The following is a 25,981-nucleotide window of genomic DNA, read 5'->3' on the forward strand; positions in this document are numbered from 1 at the left end:
GAGTGGCGTTAAAGCAACTTTAAATGAATGCACTAATTTTGACACCCCTAATTAAATTGTTACTTAAAAAATTTGCCTGTTCTATTCAGTGAACAAAACAGATTTTTTTCTTTACAGTGACAGTTGGACCCTGGAACATATGAATTGGATTTACATTATTTCCTATGGGATAATTCACTGTATCTTTTCTTTGTTTCGCCACCTGAAAGTATTTTTATTACTCGACAGCTGCGAATGTTCTCCGCCAGGTCTGACCGACACCCGGCCCACACATTTTATGCGGTCCCGGGGTGTCCCGCACTATTAGCGCCAACGTCAGGGCTGTTTATCGTTATGCGTAAAGCCCAGGCGGATAAGAGAAGGGAGCTGGAGGAGAACTCACAGATGTGGAGTGAGAGGGCTTCTTGGAATTGACTTGACGTGAATTGTTTGCTTCAGATAGACCCGGAATTAGATCAAAAAGTATTTAGTATTCTGCTACCGCGATATTATGATGAAATTCAACAAACATCATTTTTCTAGCGCTTGTCCTTATTTAGGGTAGTTATAATGAAAATGATAACTTGCAGAATTTTGGAGTTTGCTCACTTGCAAAGAAATTAGCAGTCTGTAAATGTTTATGCTCACTTATATACAGGGATGTGATTTGACCAAAGTGAAATTATCTGAAAATTTAGCCGGGGGTCTGGGGGCCGCTGGCACCCAGCTAGGTCCAGCTCATGGGTTTTCCGTGTTTTTAAGTACTTTCAATGCACTCACATGACAAAGAAATAGACAAAACAACAGCATAAATTTTCAATGTATATTGAACTATCCCATATAAAATGGCAGTTTTAGTCAACTCAAAATCAGTCACATTGAAAAACATTGGACTGTCTTTGCTTTTAAAAACTATCACTGAGAATATCATCATATCTAACTAATGTGATTACTAAGTTAACACATAAATAATGTTGAAGAGTTCAAATTTCATGAACAAATAATTATATCATGACCAAATGAAAAGTAACTCATATTAGAGCATACCACAAATGTCTTTGTTATAGCAGAAGATGTTATCTGTCGGAGTCAGATATACACAATACATACACAATGAACTACTACTAAAAAAAAATAAAAAAATAATAATAAGAATAAAATAAAAAAATTTTTTTTTTTTTTGGGGGGGAGATAAAAAAAGCGGAATTCCGCGAATTAGCGGAAAAATCACATCCCTGTATATAAAAGTTGTGCATTTTATTGAGTGAAACAAGCATTTCATTCTCTACAACAGAAATGTGGATTGCACATTATAATAGCATGTAAAGGCCTGATCTGGCCTTCAGTTTTACACCTGTGGACAACTTTTCGAGCCTTTCAAGCACTCCTATACAAGACCTTGGTGTGTACGTGTGCGTGTTGGCACCAGATTTGAGATGCATTTGCATGTGTGTGTGTGTGTGTGCGTGGTCTTTCCAGCGAGATCATCTTACACTACACAAAAATGTTTGCTTAAACTTTACATGAGGCCTGATAGTGCTGGCCAACACAGACACACACACACTGCCAAAAGACCGTCTACAAGTGTGACAACGCACACCTTGTTCACCATGCACACTTTTCAACACGGCAAAACAAAGAGTTCCCGAGCACATTTCTGCGGTTTGTCACATTTTCTTTTCCACTCGCAGGGCTTTTTGCGTCGACGCTCTACATGGAGTCCATGTCAGCGAAACTTACTTGTAGCTCTCCAGCTGGCGGGCCGAAGACACGGTGAGGAAGCTGTCCGTCCGGGAGTTGTGGGCCAGCGGGCCGGGAATCAGGAAGCCAGGAAGGAACCGTCCGAAGGAGTAGCTGTCCTGCTCGAAGAACATCAGCATGCCGTCCATGGACTGGATGCACAGTGAGTGGTGACCTGGCGGCAAGAGGAACGAGGACAGGGTTGATGCTATTATTTTCTACCACTGTTTTTACACACAAGATGGTATAATCCAAATAATAATCTGAATTTAGCGTCAGTCATCTGTTTAGGATGCCTTCTTTCATTTGGATTAATCACCAACTAGGGGTATGTTAGTCCAAGTTTGAGTCTTGCGATTTGCCCCAAAATGGCAGCTTCAAACCAAAATGGCCGACAAGCCCACCCGATATGTCATTTGATCGGCAAAACTGGAGTCACCGGATATTTTTTGAGGTCATGTTGGGGACCCCAAAAATATATAGGCTGGAAAAGCTGGTGAGTTCACAAGCATGTTGAGGCCCTTCAAAAGGATGCTAACTTGTCCGAAAAAGAATGATAACAAGATATGATTCAAATTTAATAACTTTTTTAAAAGTATGTATTAACACCATTCTTCTTTTTTTTTAACGCGCGATTACTGAATGCCCCTTACTTGGAAAGCCTGTACTGGTGGAGTTCCAGTCGCAACACAAAAGACACGTCCACGTCACAATTTAGCAGTAATAAATATAACAATAATACATATATTTGTGGAGACTGGGATCAAGTTGTATTTTACTATTTTAAAAATGTGGAGAATTTCACGTTAAAGATGAGATAGCTCTTAATATGAAAAGGAAAATGCTCTGAGTTGTCACCGACGTCTTACAAATGCAATTATGCCATCTAGTGGCAGATAAATGACCTCAACACAAATCAATATCACATCTGGTTTTTACAGCACACGACATCTTTTTTAATTTTAAATCAATTTTATGAATTATTATGAAAAAAATACTGTATCAATGACTAAAATAATTTTTTTCCCACTTTTATATTAACAAGAGTATGAAAAAATAAGGGGAAAAAACATTTTTGTACATTTAGAACAGATATAAAATTTGCAAATGAATCGTGAGTTAACTATTGAAGCCATGCGATTAATTACGATAAAAAAAAATAAGAATCGCCTGACACCCCTAATATATATGCTTGTGACCCCAGAAAAAAGAAAGCCAGTAGAATTTTTGTTTTTTATATGTAATTTTTTTTCTAGCATTAAAAAATGGGTCAATTTGACCCACAAGTTACAACATAATAGCTTATGATAAATAATTAAAAATAAAATGTAAATATATCTTATAATCAGCACAACAAGCTTCAGCAATGTTTCTATCCTGTTTGTTTCATAAAACTCTCGACTCGAGCTTTAAAATGGGTCCATTTGACCCGCATCAAAACAGAAAGGGTTCATGAATACTTTTTAAAACCCCGTGGACACACCGAATTGTTTTTGTCAATAAAATCTTATCTGGAATGCAATTATTTGCATAATTATGGTTGACATAGTTTAAACTCCAGATTTCACCATTTAACCCGTAACAATTTACAACATGGCCTCACACACAAACGCACGCACACTCACACACACACACACGCAATAAACATGTTGCTCCTGTTTCATTTCAGCGGTGGCGGCGCTATGCAGAGCGAGGCGTGTTTCACACTCCAACTCAGTCTGATATCTCCATTAACACCTTAGCACATGCACACAATACACACTCATATAACACACACGCCATCATAAAACAGCGATGTGACCGGAGGACTATAATTAGGCCTCTATGCGCTATTAAAACTCTCACTGCCGTCAAGTAGAGAGGTCAGGAATACAGCCACCTAGAGTGCAGACATGCACACGCACACGCACACGCGCACGAACCATCCATCAGCAGAGATTTGGAAAGAAAAGCCACAAACACTCCTACACACCTCTTCTGTGCAAACACGTGTGCGTGTGCACGTGGGTGTGTGTGAGTGATGAGCGTGTGCACATGGGTGTGTGTGAGTGATGAGCATGTTCCACAGTGGCCAATAACACAATACAAATACATGTTACGCGCACACGCGCGCGCACGCACGCACACACACCCTCAGCAAATTACACACTCACACATATTCACCCTCTCTCTTTATCTCTCTGTCTCTCTCATTCTCTCTCTCTCTCTCATTCATTCTCTCACTCTCTAATTGTCTCACTCGCTCTCTAATTTTCTCTCTCTCATATGCTCTCTCTCTCTCTGATTCTGTCACTCTCATTCACTCTTGCTCTCTCATTCCTTCTCTCTCTCTCTCTCTCTCTAATTCACTGTCTTTAATTCAGTCTCTCTATATCACTCTCTTGTGGTTCCTCTCACTCGCTTAATTGCTCTCTCACTATTCTCTCATTTTGTCTCTTGTTCTCTCTCTCACTCTCACATCCTCTCGCTCTCTCATTATCACTCTCATATGCTCTCTCTCTCTCTCTGATTCTGTCACTCTCATTCACTCTTGCTCTCTCATTCCTTCTCTCTCTCTCTCTCTCTCTCTCTAATTCACTGTCTTTAATTCAGTCTCTATATATCACTCTCTTGTGGTTCCTCTCACTCGCTTAATTGCTCTCTCACTATTCTCTCATTTTGTCTCTTGTTCTCTCTCACTCTCACATCCTCTCGCTCTCTCATTCTCACTCTCATTTGCTCTCTCTTTCTCATTATTTCTTATTGTCCCCTCTCTGTCTCTCATTATCTATATTTCCTCTGTCACTCTCATTTGCTCTCTAATTCTCCCTTGCATGTTCTCTCACATTTGTTTCGCTAAATCTCTCTTACAGTCACGTTCACTCTTGCTCTCTAATTCCCTCTCTCTCACACTATCATTCACTGTCTTTAATTCTGTCTCTTTTTCTACATCACTCTCTTGTAGTTTCTCTCACTCTCTTAATCGCTCTCTCTCTCTCTCATACACACAGTCTATCATTTTGTCTCTCTTATTCTGTCTCTCACTCACATTCTCTCTCTCTCTCTCTCATTCATCCTCTCTGTCTCTCATTCTCTATATTACCCTCTCTCATCCTCTGTCACTCATTGGTTCTCTAATTCTTCCTCTCATATCCTCTCTCATACCCCTCTCTCATTCCTGTCACTCTCATTGGCTCTATAATTCTCCCTCTCGTGTCCTCTCTCATTCTCCCTCTCTCGCCTGAAGAAAACCGACTCAAATACAGAACATGCAAACTCCAAACCTCAGCTCACATTCAAACCCAGAACCTCAGAACTGTGAGGCAGACTGGCTAACCACCAAGCCCGAAAGGTATCATGAATAATGGAAATAAAAGCCAACATTAATGGCCGTGTGCTATTACAGAGAGTCTTATGTGTAGAGTGCACAGCACAATGCTCAAGTATAATAGTGTGCTTCTATACTTTCTATTTTGGTTTATTAGCTTAAGGCTGTGTTATTCAATCCCTCACGTCCACTACAAGCTGACTTATTACACGCCAATAAAAGATAATAACCTCAGTTTAAAAATAGCTAGGACGACGCTATGCTTATGTGGTTTTGCTTTAAGGTCAAGTTAAAGCACCAGTACAAAGTTTCTGTGTGTGCGTGCGTGTGAGACCGAGAGACAAAAAAAAAAAATGAGACTCTAATGGCTCCCTGTAGATGAACTCTGACCTCCCAGGGGATACAGGGATTTCCCAAACTAAACAGCATTTCATTTCATTCATTCTAACCCAGTGACTCTCAATGTGGTACAGGTCAGTGTTGAATTTCATCTTTAATTTATTTAGAATTTTTAGTGAACTTTGTTGTGCAATATATTAAATCCTAATTTAAGTTCCAGCGCAGTGAGAATGTTCAAACTGCATAATGTTAAAGTGGCTTACAATTATAGTAATATATACTTAGTTGTTGTTGTAGGTAGTAGCTGTTGTAAAAAGTTCGTCAACTACTGTTTTAACCAGCTAACAAAAAGACAGCAGAAATACAGCAATTCAGTGGTGGGCACTGACCTCTAGTGGTTAGAAATAAGAGACATGCAAAAGATAATAATAATAATAATAATAATGATAATAATAATAAATAAAAATATAAATACAAATACAATTCAATAATACAAATAATACACATGCAAAAGATGATAATAATAATAATAATAATAATAATAATAATAATAATAATAATAATAATAAATAAATAAAAATAAAATTATAAAAATAATAATAAAAATAATAGACATGCAAAAGATAATAATAATAATAATAATATTTACAGTATATAGAGTGCTTTTCAGGACACTCAAATCTTTATTGTGTTTATTGTGTATTGTGTTTTTTGTGTGTGTTGCACCACCAAAACCAGGTACTGTACACGTTCACTAAATAACTAAGGCCCGTAATTACACACCAAATTGCACACACACGCATACACACGATCCCCAGCAAAGTCTTCATTCACCTTGAAATAATTCCCAGAAATTAAATTTGAAGTTCAGTTCAAACAGCACATGCAAAGTTCCTCCAAAGTTCTTTAAGTTCCGGTGTAAAGTTCCTGCGGTGCAAAAGTTTCTCATGTAAACAAGGAGTGAATGAGGGGTCCATCATGCCAGGCCACAGTTTGGCATATTCTAAACGCACACACATTCAGGCACACTCGATTACACACGTGCGTGTCTCAACAAAGCAGCCTTTATTTGGAATAGTCATTTTCTACACTTTAAAGGGGATTCCCATGTGTGTGTGTATATGTGTGTGTGTGTGTTTTTCTTGGATTTTTGCAGGGCTGTCCCAGACTTGTTTTTTTCCAAAAAGCCCAGAGCATGAGACAGCATCATTTGTGCAGATGTGTTTGTGTGTGTATGTATATAATTGTGTGAGTTTGTCTGTGTTTAGTTGAGTGTGTGACACAAGTGAGCGTGTATGTGTTAGTGTGCACGTGTGAGTTTGTTTTGGATTGTGGCAGGGCTGTCCCCGACTTGTATTTTCCAAAAAGGCGAGATCATGAAACAGCATCATTCAAGTTGGGTGACGTGTGTGCATGCATGCGTGCGTTACCCGTGACCCCTCCAAAGGTTCCATATGTCATGTTGCAGGCGGTCCTCTGCAGGTTGTGCTCGTAGACCAGTTTGATCTGGTACTGGTCGCCATGCTCCACGTTACCCGCCGTGCCTGAACACACACATGTTAATGAACTGCCACTTAAATAGGAAGACACACGTAGTAGGAGAAAGTTACCAAAAACGGAAAAGACAGACAGCTTTCTGGGGTGAAGGACAGCCAGGTGGAGAAGATCTGAACACCTGGAAACACAACAACATCATTAGAGCAAGAACACTGCTGATTTAGAATGAACGTATCTGAACTAGATATAAGGTCAGATATAAAAAAAAATCGGAATTGTACTGTTCACACTGACATAAATAGTCAGATACATTCGCATTTGGGCAAAAAAATTATCAGATCTGGGTCGCATTTGCCTGCAGTGTGACTGCAGCCTAATTTAAATTTGAAAAAAAGTAGTGCTTTTTCATATTATGGCGTCGTGGTGCTAAGGAACTATGTTTGAGTGAGTTGAGGAGCTTCATTTTGACAAAAGTGGTGCTTTGCCACCGTCTTGTGGCATCTCAGTGCTGAGAAACTACGTTAAGAGAGTTGAGGAGTTTCATTTAGACAAAAGTAGTGCTTTGCCACCATCTTGTGGCATCATGATCTCAGTGTCAATAAACTTGAGGAGCTTCATTTAGACAAATGTAATGTTTTAAATCTAATCGTCAGTTTTAAACCTCCATCCTGGCGGGTCAAATACTTTTTAGATTATTCGCCCCAGGACTCTATCCTCATCCCCTGTGAATAAGTAAAGTCTTGCTTCTACAAGTTGAACCTTTAACCGATGAGCTGTAGCAGACATGACGCTACTCCTCCACTGACAAGACATTTGTTGATTTTGTCCCGCTAGAACAAAATGCAGTCTTTAGAAAGGGGCAACCACGACGGAAGGGGAAGCCGATCCCACAAGTGTTCTTTCATCCTGGGAAAGCAAAAAAAATCTCTGGTGGGCTGCCCACCGCCTCTGTCCGCCCGCCAGTATTTATACTCGCCAGCCTCGCCTCCTGACTGCCCGCCGGATTCCCAGGAGGAATTCCGCGCTGGCGAACCGCAGCTTAAAGCAAACACCGACGCGACGCTGTGGGAAGGAAGGAAGGAGGCGACGCCATGGAGATTTTTACTTTTTTTTTTTTTTTTTTTACTTTTTCCGCAAGAAAGCTCACTTTTCATTTCTGTGAACTGGCAAAGGGGAGACTAAAGGAAGAGCGCCATCTGCCTGAAGGATAAAAAAAAATAAAAAAAAGTGGGCAAACTTTCATGCTCAGAGGCCACATTTGATTTTTTAAATGGATGAAGGGGTCAGGACAATTGTTGTTGAGGCAAAGGAAAATAAATGACAAGGTAAAATACGTTATAAAATGTTTTAAATTAATTTCAAATGTGAATATAAAGTAAGTACAATAGTTTATTTTACTAATTTTCATTTTTACCTGCATTAGTTACGTATATTAAAGTATAATAGATAAACACGAAAACAAAAATGAAAAAAATATGTAAAATGAAAAATATATTAGTTTAAAAAAAATACAATTCAATTATGTATTGTGTATAAATAATTGATTTCAAACTAGTCAACCAATTATTTGATAGCACATAAACATAACATAATTATGATAAATTCCCTTTATAAATCTTGAGAACAGAAAAGAAGCTTTTGTATGAAGCTGCAAGCATACAATTATGCAGAGATGTCTTGTCTAAAACATTCTATGCAAAATTGCAAATGTATTGTACAGCAAACTTAAATGGAATTGAACTGCACGAGTTCGTTAGGGTCACACTACTACTGCTCAAGTCACCATGCGTAATCCTCATTTGTGTGCTTGTGTGAGAGGGAAATCAGGCTAAAGCTAATTTGAGTGAGATTAAGTTGCTAAATGTTGCTGTAGCCTCATGAATGAAGGCTCCTACAAATCACTTTTGTTGCGTCCTCAAGCAATTTTGGTCTTTAAAAAGTTCAGCACTCGCACTTTTCTCAGGGGTGTCACATCAACCCTCTGTGTAATAACCAAATCTACTCACGAGACGAACTTCCCCAGCTCCACCTGGATGATAGCGTTCTGGAGGTGGACCTCCAGGAGCTGCGCCTCGGCCGAGTCTTGGCCCCCCTCTGAGACTTTAGCGGAGTGAGGGGAAAAGATTCGCAGCATGCCCATGTAGCTGCCCACCACCACTTTGTCTGCACAAGAAGACCAACAAAGACACTATTGACATGATGGATGTGACTATGACCTGAAACGTATTGTATATTATTTCTATGACGTTACCATGTCCTGTAGCGCTGTTGTCCACATCTCCGACGCACATACACCCCTGGTCAAATTCTTCGCCTTCGCCAAGTGTTGCCGACCACCAATCCCGTGCCTTGAACAGAGACATCTGATTGGACAGAGTAGAAGACAAAAGAAGGTCAAATTATGGTCACGAGTAGGTTTGAAAAGGGTTGGAAATTCAAAAATAATGTGCAGCTGCTCTAAAAGTCCTGACTAAAAACACATCACTGTTTTATTGGTTTCACTATCATGATTACGTGATGATATCATGAGTCAGATTTTTTATTTATTTATTTTTTTTTTAAGAGTGTTGAATTTATTTTGACAGCCATTTTAAGATTTTTCAAGGAAAACTGATGATCCTTTAGGAAAAATGACTAATATGACAGCGGATGACTGATGAGGCAGTCTTCTTCTTGTGTGGTTCTGTCTATTATACTGCCCCCACGTGGCCAAGGCTGGTACACCAGTACGCGTCACAATGCCCATTGAATTGAAGAAAAGAATGTTGCAATACTTTTCTTTACATTCTAATTAATTGTGTTATTACTTTATGTTTGTTTATGTTTGATATTTGAATTTTAGTATTTGTTTAACTTTGCAACAGAGAAAAATCGGCAAGAATTGTTGATTTTTTTTTTGTGCTAACTTGATTTTGGAAGGGGGAATGTTTGAATGTCATCTTGCCCTATGTTCTAGTATGTTCATTTTAAAAAGCGGCAAAACAGCCGATTTTTGGGTCGATTTTAAAAAAGCTAATATGGGCCAATAATCGCCGCAAATCAAATTGATTCAAGTGTCACTCGGAAAAAAATGCCACTTCCTGGTACGCTGACACCGGCAGCCAATGGGGAGCAGCATGAGCAATCATGTGACCAGCGCATTCGCCGTAAATACGCCTGAGAAGGCAAGCAGCTTTGCTCCTGTCTTAGTGCTGACCGAGCAGGTGGAACAGGCAGCTAATCCAGCAAAGTGGCAAATTAAAAGTGGCATTCATTTGACAAACTAATACACTTTTAAAGTCATGTTTCATGACATCAAATCCTGTTGCGATGCTCAAAAGTTTCCATCAGACAGCCAATATCTGACCATGCTCCAAAATTGTGTAATTTTAAACTATGAAGACTTAAACGGACGAAAACACTCATAAACAGGTTTTTCATGGGCATTAAATACAGCACAATGACTTATAATAACAGTAAATTCCTTTTCATATTTCGCTCAAACTGTGAGGAGTCAGCACATTCTCCTGCCTCATCTTTGCGGTGAGGATTTAAACACATTTCATGTTTAATCGTCCGCGTTTGAGCACTAAGATAAGTAATGTTAATAAGTTTTGCGGCTCACGCGTGCACATCAAGGCGCGTTCACAAATGAATTAGCTCGCGGCTAACGCATTAACTTTAGCTTGTCCGGCTAATTAGCTAGCCAGGCGAGTAACCCAGTGTCCAGCAGGTGGAATGGGTGTCTTACCTTTTCTTCACCGACTTGTCTGACGAGCCCACAGGTTTATTACTGCTCGCGGTGGCAAAAATCACATTTACCCTCTTGAAGCCATCGTCTTGTTGTCATGGCACTGACGCTCATACGGGGGCAAGCGTGGCAGTTGTGCGCATACACGGAAAGGAAAGGCTAAATGGGAAATGTAGGTCTTTGTTTTCATTCCGTGACATGTAGCAAGTGGTTTATCGAGGTAATGGTGTAATATATTACATTAATTTAGCTACAATTTATTTCTCCTTTTCACAATTTTACATTCAAATTAATTATATATTAGCAACGGTAACTACTTTAATACCCAATACAATAAAATAAATCACAAAAAAGTTTCACTGGTGATTACGCCCAGGTGCATGAAGGGAAATTGAGTCTTTGTTTTAAAATCATGGTGCTCTCGGTTGTAGGACAAAGGGAAAAATTACGAGCAAGGATTTGTAACAACGTAACATTAAACAAATTATCTTAAATGCAGTAGACGTAATGTTGTGTGTGTTTACAGCTCTAAATAATGGTAATAATGCGCAGACAAATTGAGATTAATATGATTTATGTGAATATGTATTAAATTTGCAAAAATTAAACCAAAAGATTGGGCTCGTCCGGGATTTGAACCCGGGACCTCTCGCACCCTAAGCGAGAATCATACCCCTAGACCAACGAGCCATAATACTTTAGAAGGTTACTCCTCTTTTTACCCCTAAAAAATTTCTGCCACGTCGAGCCCCATCTGAAAACATTTGGGCATTTTGCTACCGCCTACAGGACATTCAGTGAATTGCAACCGCCCACAAAGATAAAACTGTTATTCAGTTATACACAGTACACACTCATCAAACATGTCATTAAATACAATGTTGTATTTCATTTTCAATTCACACCATCGAAGGAAAAAAGAAACAATCTGTTTATAAAAATACAACACATGAATCTACGTTTGGAACCATTTCCACACAAGGTCCACATATACAGTATGACGTTATTCCCTGTTTCAATGATATACATATATGTAAAGTTTCCTTCCGTTTCTTTGTTGAGAAAAGGCAACATGCAGGTGATAGCAGCACATAGAAAACACATTAACGATATTGAAAATTTAAAAAAAAAGAAGAAGAGGGGAAAAGCCACTGACTGTTACGGTGTACTCCTATTATGATCAAAACACTCTCACGTTAAGCTTTGGTGTGTTTTTTGTTTTGTTTTTAAGCATAGCATGGATTTCTGCCCCGTTTCAAGCAAACTAAAAGATGGAGAATAAAGTGCTTCTTTCACTAAGCAAAGTGGGCTTTAAAAGGCAGAATGAAAGTAAACATGGCTTTTGTTTGTTTTATACATCATAAATGTCCACTGACTAAAACATGTGCATCCATCCACTAATTCCTACGGATATCCACACGTATTTTAAAGTGCATTTCCTTGAATCGCAACCCTACCCCCAAAGGGAATCAGGGACTACTGCATCCATTTTCATTTCTATGATAATCATTCTCCGAGGTCCTCTTGCTTCTTCCTGGTCCGTTGTACATACGTGTTTCTGTGGTACATAAAGACAACCATACTGACAAAAGAAACCTCACTATTCGCAATTCATCACACGCACCTCTGCTGCTGAAACTGATCTGTTCTTCCCACAACGCAGAAAGAATTTACACCTGTCAGTGTTGTATGCTGTTTGCATGTGTTGCTGTATAACTATGCTAACATCTATGCAAATTGGTGAATTTGCGAATGCTGGACCGCGAACTTGTGGTGGTTCACTGTCCTGCAGTGTGATGCTGGCGTCCACAAGATGGAGTGAGTGTGTGACACAAAAACAAAAAGAAGTTGAAGAGTGGCGTACAATTAAAAGTGTCCAATCGGAAATCTACAAAGGCATAGAAGCACGTGTATGGGTGGTGGTGGTGGTCCGAGGAGGAAGTTATAGGACCTTCTGGAGGATGGCGTTGGGCACTTCCAGGGTCTCGTCCTTCACCAGGACGATATCATAAGAGTCCAAATATTTGTCCAGACGCTCCTCCACCTGCCGAGGGGCACTAGGTTACACGCTATCAATAATCGGCGCTATCACATTGGGAGAACGACGCTGGCGACGTACCTTGTCGTTGAGGAAGCCGATCTTGAGGATGTTCTCCACGTTGGGCACGCCGTCGGCCATGCTGAGGTCGCCCAGCGAGTCTCCCATCAGGACAATGTTGCAGTTCTCCTTCTGCTGCTTGAAGTAGTCGGTGTTGCGCAGGGCGCCGTCGTGCTTGTTGTACACGTGGATCAGCTCGCCTTTGAAGCCCCGCAGGACACCCTGCAACGGTATACAGGCAAATCCAAATAAAAGTTGTGTTCCTTCGTGGCGTTACCATGAGCGGGAAAAAACATGGATGGGGAAAAACACGTTTTCATTCAATACCGTACATTGTCACCTTTTGCAATACCTGCAATATCTCCAACACTAAACGGGGCTTCAACTGTAAACAGTGTGATAAACATCCCTCCATCCATCCATTTTCTTAACCGCTTGTCCTCAGAAGGGGATTGCTGGAGCCTATCCCAGCTGGCTTCGGACAGTAGGCGGGTACACCCTGAACTGGTTGCCAACCAATTTCAGGGCACACAGAGACAAACAACCATACTCACAATCACACCTATGGACAATTTGGAGTGTCCAATCAACCTGCCATGCATGTCTTTGGAATGTGGGAGGAAACCAGAGTACCCGGAGAAAACCCACGCAAGCACGGGGAGAACATGCAAACTCCACCCAGGAAGGCCGAAGCCTGGACTCGATCTCACGTCCTCTGCACTGGGAGGCTGACGTGCTAACCAGTCAGCCACCGTGCCGCCCTGTGATAAACATGTACTAAATAATATAAAGTATCTTTACATTGTTGTGCATTCGCACATTTACAAGTGCAAGCGTCATTTTCATGAACTCACGTTGTCGTCAAAGTCCATGAAGTTGGACACCACCTTGACGTTGGGATGGTAGACGCCCGCCTGGCGGATAATCTCCTCCAGGACGTCGCCCAGGCCGGCAGAGAAGATGAAGACGGGCACGTCGTGCTGGTGCAGGCGGTCGAAGAACTGCTCGAAGCCTTCCCTGGCAAAAACATCCAAACAATTATTTTTTTTTTCATTCATTTGGTTTTTTTTTTGGGGTGTGGGGTTTTCGACTGGTACCTGAGTGCGGCGTCAGACTCTCGCACCACTTGGGGCAATTTGTCCTTCTCTATCCTCTGCTCCACCAAAAGCGTGTGAGATTTGAAATACCTGAATACACATATACAGAACATCACATATAATTTAAAGCGGCTACATTGCCATTTATAGAAAATGAACTCATTCACTCCCAGCCATTTTCACTGAAGCAACGCCCTTCGCTACCGCAAGGCCCACGGAATATTATGTGCAATTGCTATAAAAACCTTCCAAAAGAAAGTTTAGAGTCTCTTCTTTCATCGGGAAAAAAAAGGTATATTTCTATCTGTTTCCGTTTTGCAGCAATTAGCATTAGAGTAAAGCTAAGTTTCATCCTTATTCACAAACCTGAAAACACTGGCAAAAAGCTTGCCGTAACATGGCCCTGTCTGTTCTCTTATACTCTGCTGCCACCGGCTGGCCGTTTTTGTAGTAAGTACCATTGCTTCAAGCATTCTCTTTAGTTCAGGCTGCATCAAAGCCTTTTGTAGGCTCTAGCATAAAAACACACACATCAAAAACGTATAAATAAAGCTTTGGGAACATGGTGATATTTAAAATAGAACGTATTTATACGTTTTTGGGAACAAATAACCTAAATATTATGTAAATATGCTACATTAGAGGTGTCTAGACACCTAAATGAGGTAATGGTGTAAGTTCGATCTAGACTATATACAATATATTAACATAATTATTATGTAAATGTGCTGCATCAGATGTGGCAAATGGACACTAAATACAAGGTAAACATGACGATACAGTCAGTATATTAGAGGGATGTAGAACATTAAATCTGGTTTAAGTGTGGTACATTAGAGGTTTGTTAGAAATTAAATACATATATAACATATGCTACATTATAGATGAAGGCAATAGACCTTAAATACAGAAATGTTCTACTTAGCCAAACATTAAGGAAAAAGGTTTCCCTCATTTGAATCAATGACAAGTTAGCCATAGCCAACAACACAGTGTATAAGGTAATATATTTAATATTTATGAATTATTGTTTACTTTGATGCTTGTGTGGTTAATTAGATACATTATGAGCATGTGCACGAGGATTGTTCCATGTGTCACGTCATTGTAAAACACAGCCATTTGGTACATATTGTCGCTGATATGTGAAAAACACTTACGTCCATTTTTGTCATACATTTTTAGGGACTCAAAAATGGACATACGGGTTTTTCACATAGCAGCGACGTTATGTCACATAAGAAGTACATGACGAGAGAAAGTAAAAAAATATTCGATAGATGAGATAAATGGGAATTGTGTGCTCACCACTCCACCATGAAGGGGTACTTCTCCTCCATGGTGAGGTGCGGGTCGATCTCAATGGGGTAGTACTTGTTCTTGAGCTGCAGAAGCTTCTGGCGACACTCCTCTGTCACCAGGCTGCAGTTGTCAATGATGTCTGGGAGCAAGAATATGCGTTTTAAAGCAACACGCTAAAGCTACGATTTGTGAGTTTTATCGCGACGTAGACTCACTGTGGCACGACGGGCAGCGTTTGCCATTGACGGCAAACTTGCTTAGCGTCATGTCAAAGTCGGTGATGATCTGGTGGGGACAAAAACAACAAGTGAGTACCTCAAGCAGACTAAAAGCTAAGCTATGTGTTTAAATGAGTAATTCTAATTTTGTTAAGTTTGACAGTCAACTTCTACCGAGAGTGGCATTAAATAACAAATAATAATAAATAAATAAAATAAGTGCTGCTTATTGTCAAGTGAGTTGAGTTAATTGCCACCACACAGCGCTCGTATCTCGAGTCTGTGCTCGCAAGTCAAAGCAAAAAAAAAAAAAAACACCACACTTGGGAGTCATCATCTCATCCTGCACTTGCACATCATCACCAGCAGATGTCGTAGTTGGCCCCACCTGAAGTTTGGAGGCTCCGCCCTTGATGAGGCCGCAGATGATCTGCTCCACCCTCTCCGGGTCCCTCATGTGCACGTTCTTCTTCTCAAACTGAGGCATCTGAAAGCGGGACAGAAGGCATGGATGCTACTGGAGATGACGCGACCATTTAAAGTAATTGCATCGGGGCTTGCTCGTGCCTGAACTCGCCTCGACGTCATATATATTGTGACGAACAAGGAAGAGGAGGAGCATGATGAAGAGGTATGTTGGAGGAGATATTCTGTCTTGACATTAAATATGTTTAGAAGGTCAAAAATGGTAAATTTCGTATTTTTTCTTACTAATCAATACTCTTCATCACTCCTTATGTTGCTTTGCATCATAAACCAATTTCAAGTGTTAAAAACATCTTGAGAACATGTTGTGCTCTATATCCCCTTTAAAGTGGCAGTGTCAAACCAACTTCCTGTTCAATATGAGAATGTGAAACTTTTCCTGTCATGCAAAATATGTCAACCGAATTTCCCATAAACTTGGTTTTTTTTGTAAACGCAAAAACATACATTTCAGCATGTGTTAAAAGGAGTTTTTAACATATGTTAAAACTCTCAAAAAGGCGCTCAAGTTGCAGTAAAAAACATAATAAAATAAGAACTCTGTGAGCGGCAGTAAGAATAGACTCAAGCATACACACGCTTACTTACCGGGGCTGTGTAGTCTGTGAAAAACAAGAGTGAAGAAAAGAATGTGTGGCTAAAGAGCCTTTATATAGTGGTAGAGGGCGGGGGTGGCCTGAGCATGAGACCCCTCCCTCGCGCACACACTTAGCTGATTATGTCAACACATACGCGCGCACACAAACACACACTCCGGGGAGTAAAAATAGAAGAGAAATTTGGCCGGTAAAAAGTTTGTAATCTGCCCTTGTTGTCAAGTTACCTTTGACTTTACACTCAATGAGAACATCTGCTGAACACACACATTTTTAAAAACACACACACACTCAAGTGATAAATAACTTGCACAGGCATGAAAGGCCAGTCAGGGTTAAGGTTCATCGTGTTTGTCCTCATTAAACACATTATGCTGATGCTTGTCAAGAACAAGAAACTCATCTTGCACATTAAGTGAGAACAAGCAACCTACATAGAGTACATAAGTGCAAAAACACAAGTTGTTATTTAGACACACATTTCTATACACTGCCCACACATACAAGAAACGAATGTAAGAAACTGTAAACAAATGCACGGAGGAGGGCATGTCGTGCATTTACACAAACAGACAGGTCAGGTTGAGTAGGTTCTCATACATGCAATTAAAAGCAGCAATTAAAAGCAATTAATTACCGATATGTGCAAGTTGCCTATACACTTGATATGGTCTAACGCACCTTGTGTCATCATCCCTTAATTAAAAGTGGAGGGTTTTTTTCAACTATTTTTTTAAATGGATTTTTACAGTATAGTTACTTACTGTACCAATACCCTACTATGTTGGGAAGTAGAGCCACAGTCACAATGAAGTTTTTCATCCATTTAGTGAATGACAGAAGAAGAGTAAAACACAGCAAGCAGACTCACAAAGAAGCTGCTGTCAGCCACAGCTCAACACCCAGACACTCCCGCGCAGACTATCCCACTCAGCCCCACCCTTTAAAGGCACATACACGTACACATACATTACATTACTACAGTATTTTTTTATGCAATTTGTTTTGAGGTGTTGAAAATGTGTTTAAAACGTGTGTTATAAAAGGTTTACGTGTTTGTGGTTATTTTCGTTTTTTTTATTTAAATTGTTTAATTAAAAAAATTTTTTTAATGTATTTTTAGTATTTTAATGTATTTATTTTTTATATTACTTATTGTATTTTTTGACTGTTTTTTTATTTTTTTTATTTGGTTTTACTAGATTTTATGTGCATGATAATGTGCGGATCTCAATGAGCAGCACTTTGGAAACGCGTGTTTATAAAATCTGCTATAGAAATAAAATGGATTGGATTTTAATGTTTAAATGTGTTTAAAGTATGTGGCAGTGTTACAACTATTAAAAAAAAAAACACTGTATATATTATCTTTCTGCATCTTTTCTTTTCATGCAAATCCCAATTAGCTTCATGCACAACAGAGAACACTGTTGATTCTAACGGTGCTAACATACACAAACAAGACTACTACTTGGCATGATTAACATACGCAAACAACAAAAACACCATGCCAAAGTGTCTGGGTCAAGTTTTGCTGAGGGAGCGTCGGGCGACCTCGCCTGCGTGACAAGGATGCGAGTGCAACCCGAGAGGAATGCTTCACATATGTTGAACCAGTGCCGCCAGTGAAATGAATACTGTAAGTAGGTCAAAGCTCTCGAGTTACACCAAAACAACATACATAAACCATATTGCATCAGTCAGATTTTTTTGCTTATACAACTGCGTACAATAAACACGTGAGCACTCATGTACAACAAAATCATCTTTAAATATCACAAGGGTTTTAATTCTCGCTTATCTGCATGTGAAAGATGCAGGAGGCTTTAAGTTCAACATGAACAGAAACATTATTGCGCACGTGAGCGACCATTCACGCGCTCCCGTTATGAGCATGTCTGACGCACAAATGCCGGCGCAAAAGCAATAGCAATAGCAACAATAGCCCTAACTTCAAGTATTGCTGACAGAGCTAAAACTCACACACGCACACACACAAAAGGGCCATTTGTGAAGCTGTGGTGTTATCAGTTCAGTGGTGCTAAAGGAATTTGGGAATATATAATAAGACGTCACATAACGTGGAAGAGGAGGATCAGGGCCACGCTGAAGAGAAGAGCACCAACAAATATTCTAAATTATAATACTTAACTCATTCACTGCCATTGACGGCTATAAACGTAAAAAAAATGCATTTGAACTATTTAAATTACTTTAACATTTTTTTCCCACTTTTGTTAACAAGCGTATGAAAACCTATAATTTTTTTTATTGTACATTTAGAACAGATATAAAATTTGTGATTAATAGTGAGTTTACTAGTTAAGTCATGCGATTAAATACGATTAAAATTTTAACTAATTTTTTATATTCTTTTTGTTTTGTTTTTTAATGAATTTATGGCAGTGAATAAGTTTAAAAAAATTCAGCTTTGTAGTTTGTTTTTTGTTGTTGTTTTTTGGGGGTGCGCCAACCCCCATTATTTTGCAGAAAATGCTTCTTGGCACTTTATCCCCATTTTCCCAAGAATTTTGTGGTATAAAAAAAGAGGCTTTTTTCCCCCCAATAAATAATAATACAATCTGATCATATTAGATGACCAAAGTCCAAAATAAACATCCTAAAATTGGCTGAATGACACAAAAATAAATACATTTAAAGTCGGGATTGGGACCGAGCCCAAACGTGAATGGCAAAAATCCCTGAACAATTGACACTGCGTTGTAATTGCCATGAAAAAAAAAAAGCAATGGATCAGGTGCAAAAAAAAAATCTGCTGATAACAGGGGATATGTTTTTTTTTTTTTTTTTTTTAAGCATCAGTGAATATCGAAATGCCAATATGCAGGGGTCCGCCGTATCCGCTATATTCTCGGAAATTACAAATATTTTCACTCGGAAAAATTATTTATTTGATTGGAACATTTTCTTCTGCAAAAAACAACTAATTTTACTGCATCTTAGCTGTGACCATCATCTTTGTGTATTAATAATGTATGTCTTACATTGCCCCTGGTGGCCAAGGCACACACAACAGGAGGTGTATTGAGTTCATTCATGAGATTATGATGCAAAAACTGCTGAATTATTAACATTGTATTTAAATATTGTTATTGCAGTAGTGCTTTTTTTTTAATGACAATATTGTAGAGTGGAATTTTGTGAGTGACTATCGTACAGCAGTTTACAGTATAAAGAGCTTAGGAGGTGAAAATGCATGCAGACTGTGATATGTAGGGACAGCGCAAAGGTTTTGAACCTTGCACCGCGGAGAAGCCCCTTAGATTGCCACAATGACCGCCATCTGTAACTACTGATAGGAGAAGGAGGTTCTGGGCATGCTCAAAGCTATACTGTAATATTCCACTTGAAAAACATCCTGATGGAAACATAGCACCTCCTGCTGGTGCCAAGAAAAATTACCGCTATTGGAAATTGTTAAAAATTATCACAAAGACAATTTTTAAAACACATCGCTGCCGCCGGGCTGAAACCTAATTCACAATTTGGCAAATTTATTTATTTTTTCTCTCAAAACCTATACTTTTGGTCAGTCTATGTGTGGTTGTCATTTTTATGAATTATTGGACTAATCTGAAGTGTTGGCTTGTTCTCTTTGATGATGCAATGTTAATGGTTGAAAAAACGTTTTTTTTGGGGTCTCCTGTAAAGAAACAATTTTGGAGGTAAAAGGTTTTGTACATCTATGTTTTATGTTCAGTATTTTTTTTTTAACTGATTTCTATAAAGTATTTTTCAAGCTATATAAAAAAAGTGCCACATAAGAAATTTGTCTTCCTAACGATATGATCTTGTTCCTTGAAATTTTTTTTCAAAGTTATATTTTAACTTTAACTTCAGAATATTCTGTTCCATCTCGAGTGCTGGTGCAAAAATGAGCTGCTGGCACACACAAAAAGATGTTTTTGGCGCTCACTGTTATTGTTTTTGTTTTGTTATTGTGAGGTCCAAACATGCTGCAAACTACATTTGAGTCCTCGCTTTGTGTTGTTTGTCTTTCATGAGTCTCCTTTGTTGCTTTTGTTCCTAAGCACGCGAGTGCTGAGGCCGACCAGAGGGACGCCGGTGACTCGTCGATGATTGGAAGGTGTTGCAAAATCTGACTTTTAAGAGTTAGGGCGGGGCCGAATACCTCTTACATGAATCATATGAGAACATACAAGCAGCACCGCAGCTACATGTAAATCTTATGTAAAAAATTCCTTCTCTACACGCTGCTAAGAATCAATTATAACATTCATACATGAACATCAAATGTGGTCTCAAATATTTACATTAGGTACATATATATAGTTTATGTATATATATTATTTTTAATGTATGGTATACATATCCTTATCTTAGCATATTGTTAGCCTAATAGCATAGTTGCCTAAAACAAGTGGGGGAGAAACATAACAAATTCAACAAATAAGAAGAGTCTAATCAATCTTTATGGATTACAATGACATGGATGACTGAGAATATAAGCAGATATAAGGGGGGGGGGGGCAATTTTTAACAAGCACGTTGCAATTTTTTTTTTATTGATTTTCTGATGGTAGGTTCAAAATGACTCGGGCAATGATGCTATTAGGCTAAAGATATAATGACATACACTACACTGGATTACTTTGACAATTTTTGATGGGAAGAACATCAAAGAAGCCCCCAAATTCTTCATGGTTTTCATATTTACAAGAGAGGCTCACTATATTAAAACAACTTAAACATCTCAGATCTCATTGGATTGTGCAAGTATACAACTTGTGGCCACTGTATAGAACTGTGGATGCTATTTATTGGGCAGGACCCCAAAAGCCACTTCCACTGAATCCTGCCTGGCGGGTTTACTGCTCGGGCTTGCATAGCCTGCATGGTGCCATAACTACTGCTGGGCAAGAGCCCCAACCGGGGGCTCACCGTGCCCCCAAAAAGGTTATTATGTGGTTGTCTGGACCAAAAAGCTAGCTACAGTGACCTCTAAAACAGCTGCTGTTGCTGTTGTTAGGGGGAAACCCGCGCATGCGTGGAACAACACTAAAGTCACTGTTGTTAAGGAAACTAATCAGCCTCCCTCCACCTTAAAAAAAATAATTTGAAGTGTCAGCTATGCATTAACTAATAACTTGGAATTTAATTATTATCAATGTGGCCACGATTACCTTTAAATATCTGAATTTCATATGATAAACGAAATCGTGACGCTAGGATTGCTGTAAATATATAACGAGATTTTATTTTGAAGGTAGGTAACAGACACATTCTGCTTTTCCCCGCATCTGCCTCTTGCTAGCTTGTCGTTCACCATGTAGCTGTAATATAGCTTGAAAACTCACCATTTCGATAATTCTCGTTTTCTTGCCCGCTCGTTTCTTCTTGGCGACAATGTACTGGGCCAGAACCACGCCGCCGAACAGGGCGCACACGCTCGCGCTAGCCGCGGCGCCCACTTTGACGACAGCAGTCCGGTCCATGGCGGCACGATCGGAAGTCCGCCGCCGTCGCCAAGAGGAATCCTCGTGCGTGTGCCTCTGCGTTGTTTGGTTGACGCGAGCTGGGCTGCTCGTGACGTCACTGGCAGCAGTGCGGAGCTGCTTCCGGAGAAGACGATCAACTCACTTGACTCACGTTGCCAAATGCTTGTCAATTTTCATTACAAAAATAAATATTGATTTTTAACACCCACACACGCAAAAAATAATAATTAAAAAAAATCTGGAAATAACGCTGAATAATTGCCTACAAGCTTTTCCCATATAAACGGGTTGACCCCCCCAAAGCGTCTTATTAAAAAATCTAATATATATTATAATAAGAGGTTAAAGATATAGAAAAAAACTAAACCCGCCAATGAACCTGCAAGTATGCGGGGGTCTGATGTATTTATTTTAGCTAATTAAACTTTGTATACACCTTTAAAAAAATAACATCACTCCATGTACCACCATAAGGTCCAACATTAAAATACAGTAACGTACCTGGCTGTAGTGTTCAAAATGAGGCAGATTTGATTGTACTGTATGTAGTATACAAAATAAAACACTGACATGACTCATTTATAAAGGAAAAACACATTAAACTAACAATGATAGTAATGCTTACAAATGCATGCGTTATTTTATAACCACTCAATGTCACCAGCTTCACTATGTCCACTCTTAGCTCATTATTTTATCATGAAAACTGCCTCTGAAATGATTATACTGCAAAGACTTACGTGTCTATCTCGCAAAAATATTACTAATAGGGTGCCTACCCTCAGAGTAATGAAAGCTAATATTACAGGGCCAGTGAAACTTAGACGTTATCCATCACACAGGATTAGTCCAATACAACCATTTTTATTTGATTAACCGCAGTCATGTTGTAACATTTTGAAATAAAGACAGAGAGGCTTTGATATCTTGTCAGGAGACTAACATAAAGGATCAAACGTTTAGTGCAGGTCAGGTGCTCAAAGTCTTATGACTCAACTTGCAGGAGACGAGCTGGAATGGGAGTAAATCTAACATTTTACTACAAGAGTAGCATGTGTACAAATAAATAAGAACAGGGTGACTCAAAGCTGTTCTTGTAAGGGGAGTAAATCCTCCAGACGGCTGATGACGAGTCATGCAATTTCCAGCCTAGCAACTCAACAATTCCAAAATCTCTGGACTTTTTGTGTAGTTGGTACAGTTAAAAAGCTACACAAATTAAAGTTTGCGCCGCAACCCATCATCATCTTCATCATTACAGATGAGCGTTACTCCACAGGTCGGATGCCCTTGGCCTCCTCCAGCTTCCTTAAGCTCTCATCCCACTGGGTGAACTGCTTGGACAGTAGGAACATCTGACAACAACAACAACAACAAAAAGACATTGTTCAAAGAAATGTACATTTTCATGCATTTTACTCAAGTGCCACAACTGTTATAGACACTCGGGATGGGATGTCTCAGTATTTTTTTGTTTTCATTTGTTATACCTATTTTATGCTACTGTACTGTAAAGTCACAAGAATTAGTCAAGGATTGCATTTGTACAGTTAAAGGATTTTTGCCTTTCTGCAGTTGATATAACAAATGCCCCTAGAATTGTAGTCTCTCAGTTATTATGCTGTATGTATATATATATATATATATATATATATATATATATATATATATATATATATATATATATTATTATTATTTTTTATTTTTTTTATTTTGGGTTACTTGTATGATATAAATACACGTTTTATTTTGGGTTACTTGTATGAGTACCATTTTGTTGTATTCCTCAAAAAGCTTCTTGACTTCCAGTGCCTGAGCATCCGTCTGGTCCTGAAAGAGAACCGACAGTGAGGTCTCGGAAGGTGAAACCCAAAACAAATCAAACCAAAGAAACAAGTGACACAATGCAGGATGTGGCCTGTATGTTTTTACCTGCTGTTTGATGTGAATCTGGGACAGACGCTGGAGCTTGGTGGTGTGCTCGGGAACATCTGGAAGCACCAAAAAAATAAGTACAGTGTTTCCCTGCTATATCTCGATTTTTAATACTACATTCACCTTACAAACTTTTAGTACGATTACAACAGGTGCTAATGATTACCTTGAAAAATAATAATTTTATTAAGTTAAGTGTGTGGCTCTGAAAAGTACCCCCCTCGATGAACAGGCGTTCACTCACTGTATTATAAATAATCTAATAAATGACAGGACAACCAAACAGGGTTACCTCGGATGTAGGTGCTCTCCAGCATTGGCTGCAGGTTGCTGGCCTGCTCCAGCAAAGCAGCCTGGCAAAGCAGGAAGTCCTCCTCTGTAGGCACAATCACAACAACATAATAGTCAGTGAAAATATCCTCCATGTCTAAGGCAACATAATACGGCATCTGTATTGTTCCATTTCTGACCAGCGAGGATGAACTCCAGCTTCATAGTGTCAGGCACAGCGATGTGGTCGGTAAACTGGGGGTCGAGGTACTTCATCAAGTCCTCAACTGTACCAATACAAAAAACAAGTTAGTAGAATAGAGCAAGTTAAGAAATTTTCCATAATTGGTTTATAATGGTGGCTGTTTGACTCACTCTTTTTGTGCAAGATCTTGACTCGCTCCCTCTTGTTGGCCGTGTTGGTTAAGCCAGACTGAATTCTTGCCAAGGACTCTGCACACTGCAAAACAGAGCACATTAATGGCATTATTGCTACTTGTAGACTTGTAGTAGTAAAAGCAAAACCATGTCAGGTGGCTCTGCAGATTCACGTGGAATGAAGAGAAATTCAAGCTATTCATTTTTAATTGCTAAACTGAATATTAATAAACTACAAGCAAGCTCAAACCACACAAAAAGCAGTTACTGTAGGAGGGTTTTGTGCTGTTGGATCATATGACAGCAAGATTGCCTTAAGCTACATATGTGACAACTTTGCTTTTGTATGATGAGTTGCATCAAAACTAAAAAGCACACCATGCAAACATGCATATACTACATTATCTAATTCCTGTACACTGATTAATGTAAATGATGGACAGTGGGGAAAGTGCTCAGCTATCGTTAGCTTTGCTAGACTCGCAGCTAGTTAGCTTCTTAGCTCGGCCACACCTATAAATAATGTAAACCTGAAAACTTACCTTTAAAGGTTTTGAGCTTTTATTCCTTCTGTCTCCATATATGCGAGTCTCCAGTGCCTGAAGGCGCATTTCCACGTTATCTACCGCCGCTTTCTTGTCCATTTTCGAAGCTTTTCTGCCGACAAAATGAGCCAAGGACCATAAACAGCCCTCACTCGTCTACGTATATTCCGTGCGTTGACGCATTTTGATGACGACATTTTCAAAATATTTTAATTCAGACTTTTAAATATTTTACGCGTATTTATTACGCTATAAAAGTGACGCCCCCTTTCCATAGTATCAAAAAAAGATATACATTCTTAATAAAATAAAAACATTGTGACGCCTTCGTCATTATACCAACAGTCTCCAGGGGTCGCTGTTGTTAAAGTGCTCTTCTTCGGCTGTTGTCAGTCAGCTGGGAATGACAACATCGCTCAAACACGTCGCTACTCTTCCTTGACACTTGATCACAGAGAACGTATGCTTTTATCCACTTACACACTCTCGCAACATGCCCGTGACAAACTAGAAAGCCAAGCCAGTGACGCGTAATCGTTATTGGAAGACACTTCCGCGTTGCTTTTCCACTAGGTATGCTAGCTAGTGCTAACGTCAGTTTCTCTCTCCACGCAGTTCTTTTATTGTGGATCATTTGACGTTTAAATAGAAGTAATACCTTCACTGAAGACTGCTTTTTGAAGCATGTTGCTTATTCTCTTTTGATGTTTATATTAATGTATTTTGAATACTTGGAATATATTGTTTGCGTGTGCTTGGTTATTTAACTTTCTATGCCATATTTAACCTTCTATGCTATTCTGTTAGAATTTAGGTCGAGGTTAGAATTTCACAAACCTGGGTGGAATTTGCATTTTCTCCCATCTTCCGTGGGTTTTTCCTCCCACCTTTTAAAAACATGCAAGTTAGCGTCATTGTTGACTCTAAATTGTCCACAGGTGGGATGTACATACGTGTTTGTCTATATATGCAATTGCAATTGAA

General features: G+C 39.3%; 4 protein-coding genes and 1 non-coding gene across 8 annotated transcripts in view; 1 reads left to right on the forward strand and 4 right to left on the reverse strand.

The window, feature by feature from the left end:
- bbs9 (Bardet-Biedl syndrome 9) overlaps positions 1-10,752 on the reverse strand; it is a 103,066-nt gene extending 92,314 nt beyond the window's left edge. For both annotated transcript variants that reach the window (XM_077576668.1, XM_077576667.1), the window contains exons 1-6: positions 10,593-10,752; positions 9,114-9,225; positions 8,869-9,025; positions 6,976-7,040; positions 6,796-6,909; positions 1,720-1,894 (exon numbers count right to left, since the gene is read on the reverse strand). In XM_077576668.1, the coding sequence (XP_077432794.1) occupies positions 1,720-1,894; positions 6,796-6,909; positions 6,976-7,040; positions 8,869-9,025; positions 9,114-9,225 (623 nt within the window). In that variant the 5' untranslated portion in view covers positions 10,593-10,752. The remainder of the gene's footprint in view (positions 1-1,719; positions 1,895-6,795; positions 6,910-6,975; positions 7,041-8,868; positions 9,026-9,113; positions 9,226-10,592) is intronic.
- A 458-nt stretch (positions 10,753-11,210) lies between these two features.
- trnap-agg (transfer RNA proline (anticodon AGG)) lies at positions 11,211-11,282 on the reverse strand. The gene has a single exon. It is a non-coding gene; the product is annotated as a tRNA-Pro (tRNA).
- A 174-nt stretch (positions 11,283-11,456) lies between these two features.
- nt5c3a (5'-nucleotidase, cytosolic IIIA) lies at positions 11,457-22,094 on the reverse strand. 2 transcript variants are annotated; one of them, XM_077574921.1, is made up of 8 exons: positions 21,729-22,094; positions 15,696-15,794; positions 15,305-15,374; positions 15,096-15,228; positions 13,788-13,877; positions 13,545-13,707; positions 12,712-12,912; positions 11,457-12,636 (listed from the first exon to the last, which is right to left on the reverse strand). In XM_077574921.1, exons 1-8 carry the CDS (start codon positions 21,864-21,866, stop codon positions 12,535-12,537), a joined length of 996 nt encoding a protein of 331 aa, XP_077431047.1. In that variant the 5' UTR covers positions 21,867-22,094; the 3' UTR covers positions 11,457-12,534. The 2 variants fall into 2 exon arrangements, with proteins under 2 accessions (XP_077431047.1, XP_077431048.1); XM_077574922.1 differs by lacking the exon at positions 21,729-22,094 and adding an exon at positions 16,382-17,055.
- A 623-nt stretch (positions 22,095-22,717) lies between these two features.
- dctn3 (dynactin 3 (p22)) lies at positions 22,718-25,184 on the reverse strand. Its single transcript, XM_077574925.1, has 7 exons — positions 24,995-25,184; positions 24,450-24,534; positions 24,275-24,361; positions 24,097-24,180; positions 23,802-23,860; positions 23,640-23,699; positions 22,718-23,224 (listed from the first exon to the last, which is right to left on the reverse strand). The coding sequence occupies exons 1-7, from the start codon at positions 25,094-25,096 to the stop codon at positions 23,138-23,140; spliced, it is 564 nt and encodes a 187-aa protein (XP_077431051.1). The 5' UTR covers positions 25,097-25,184; the 3' UTR covers positions 22,718-23,137.
- Positions 25,185-25,360: 176 nt separating this feature from the next.
- Positions 25,361-25,981, forward strand: part of atg5 (ATG5 autophagy related 5 homolog (S. cerevisiae)) — a 29,829-nt gene continuing 29,208 nt past the window's right edge. Inside the window, exon 1 of one of the 2 annotated variants that reach the window (XM_077574924.1) lies at positions 25,361-25,457. The gene's annotated coding sequence lies outside the window, so the exon portion shown is untranslated. Of the gene's footprint in view, positions 25,571-25,981 lie in introns of both variants that reach the window. The other variant, XM_077574923.1, reaches the window with a different exon arrangement.

This window comes from Vanacampus margaritifer, chromosome 9 (assembly GCF_051991255.1).
Source record: "Vanacampus margaritifer isolate UIUO_Vmar chromosome 9, RoL_Vmar_1.0, whole genome shotgun sequence".
Taxonomy (NCBI): domain Eukaryota; kingdom Metazoa; phylum Chordata; class Actinopteri; order Syngnathiformes; family Syngnathidae; genus Vanacampus; species Vanacampus margaritifer.

What these genes read in the sequence shown, in the direction of transcription:
- nt5c3a (XM_077574921.1), bottom strand. Translation starts at nt 21,866, where the DNA reads ATGGACCGGACTGCTGTCGTCAAAGTGGGCGCCGCGGCTAGCGCGAGC. An exon ending in TACCCCTTCATGGTGGAGTG is followed by an intron (nt 13,878 to 15,095) that starts GTGAGCACACAA and finishes ATGTGTATTCAG; the next exon opens with GTATTTCAAATCTCACACGC. An exon ending in TCGGCTTCCTCAACGACAAG is followed by an intron (nt 12,637 to 12,711) that starts GTACGTCGCCAG and finishes GCCCCTCGGCAG; the next exon opens with GTGGAGGAGCGTCTGGACAA.
- dctn3 (XM_077574925.1), bottom strand. Translation starts at nt 25,096, where the DNA reads ATGGACAAGAAAGCGGCGGTAGATAACGTGGAAATGCGCCTTCAGGCA. An exon ending in GCTGGAGTTCATCCTCGCTG is followed by an intron (nt 24,181 to 24,274) that starts GTCAGAAATGGA and finishes TTGTGCCTACAG; the next exon opens with AGGAGGACTTCCTGCTTTGC. An exon ending in AGATTCACATCAAACAGCAG is followed by an intron (nt 23,700 to 23,801) that starts GTAAAAACATAC and finishes GTTCTCTTTCAG; the next exon opens with GACCAGACGGATGCTCAGGC.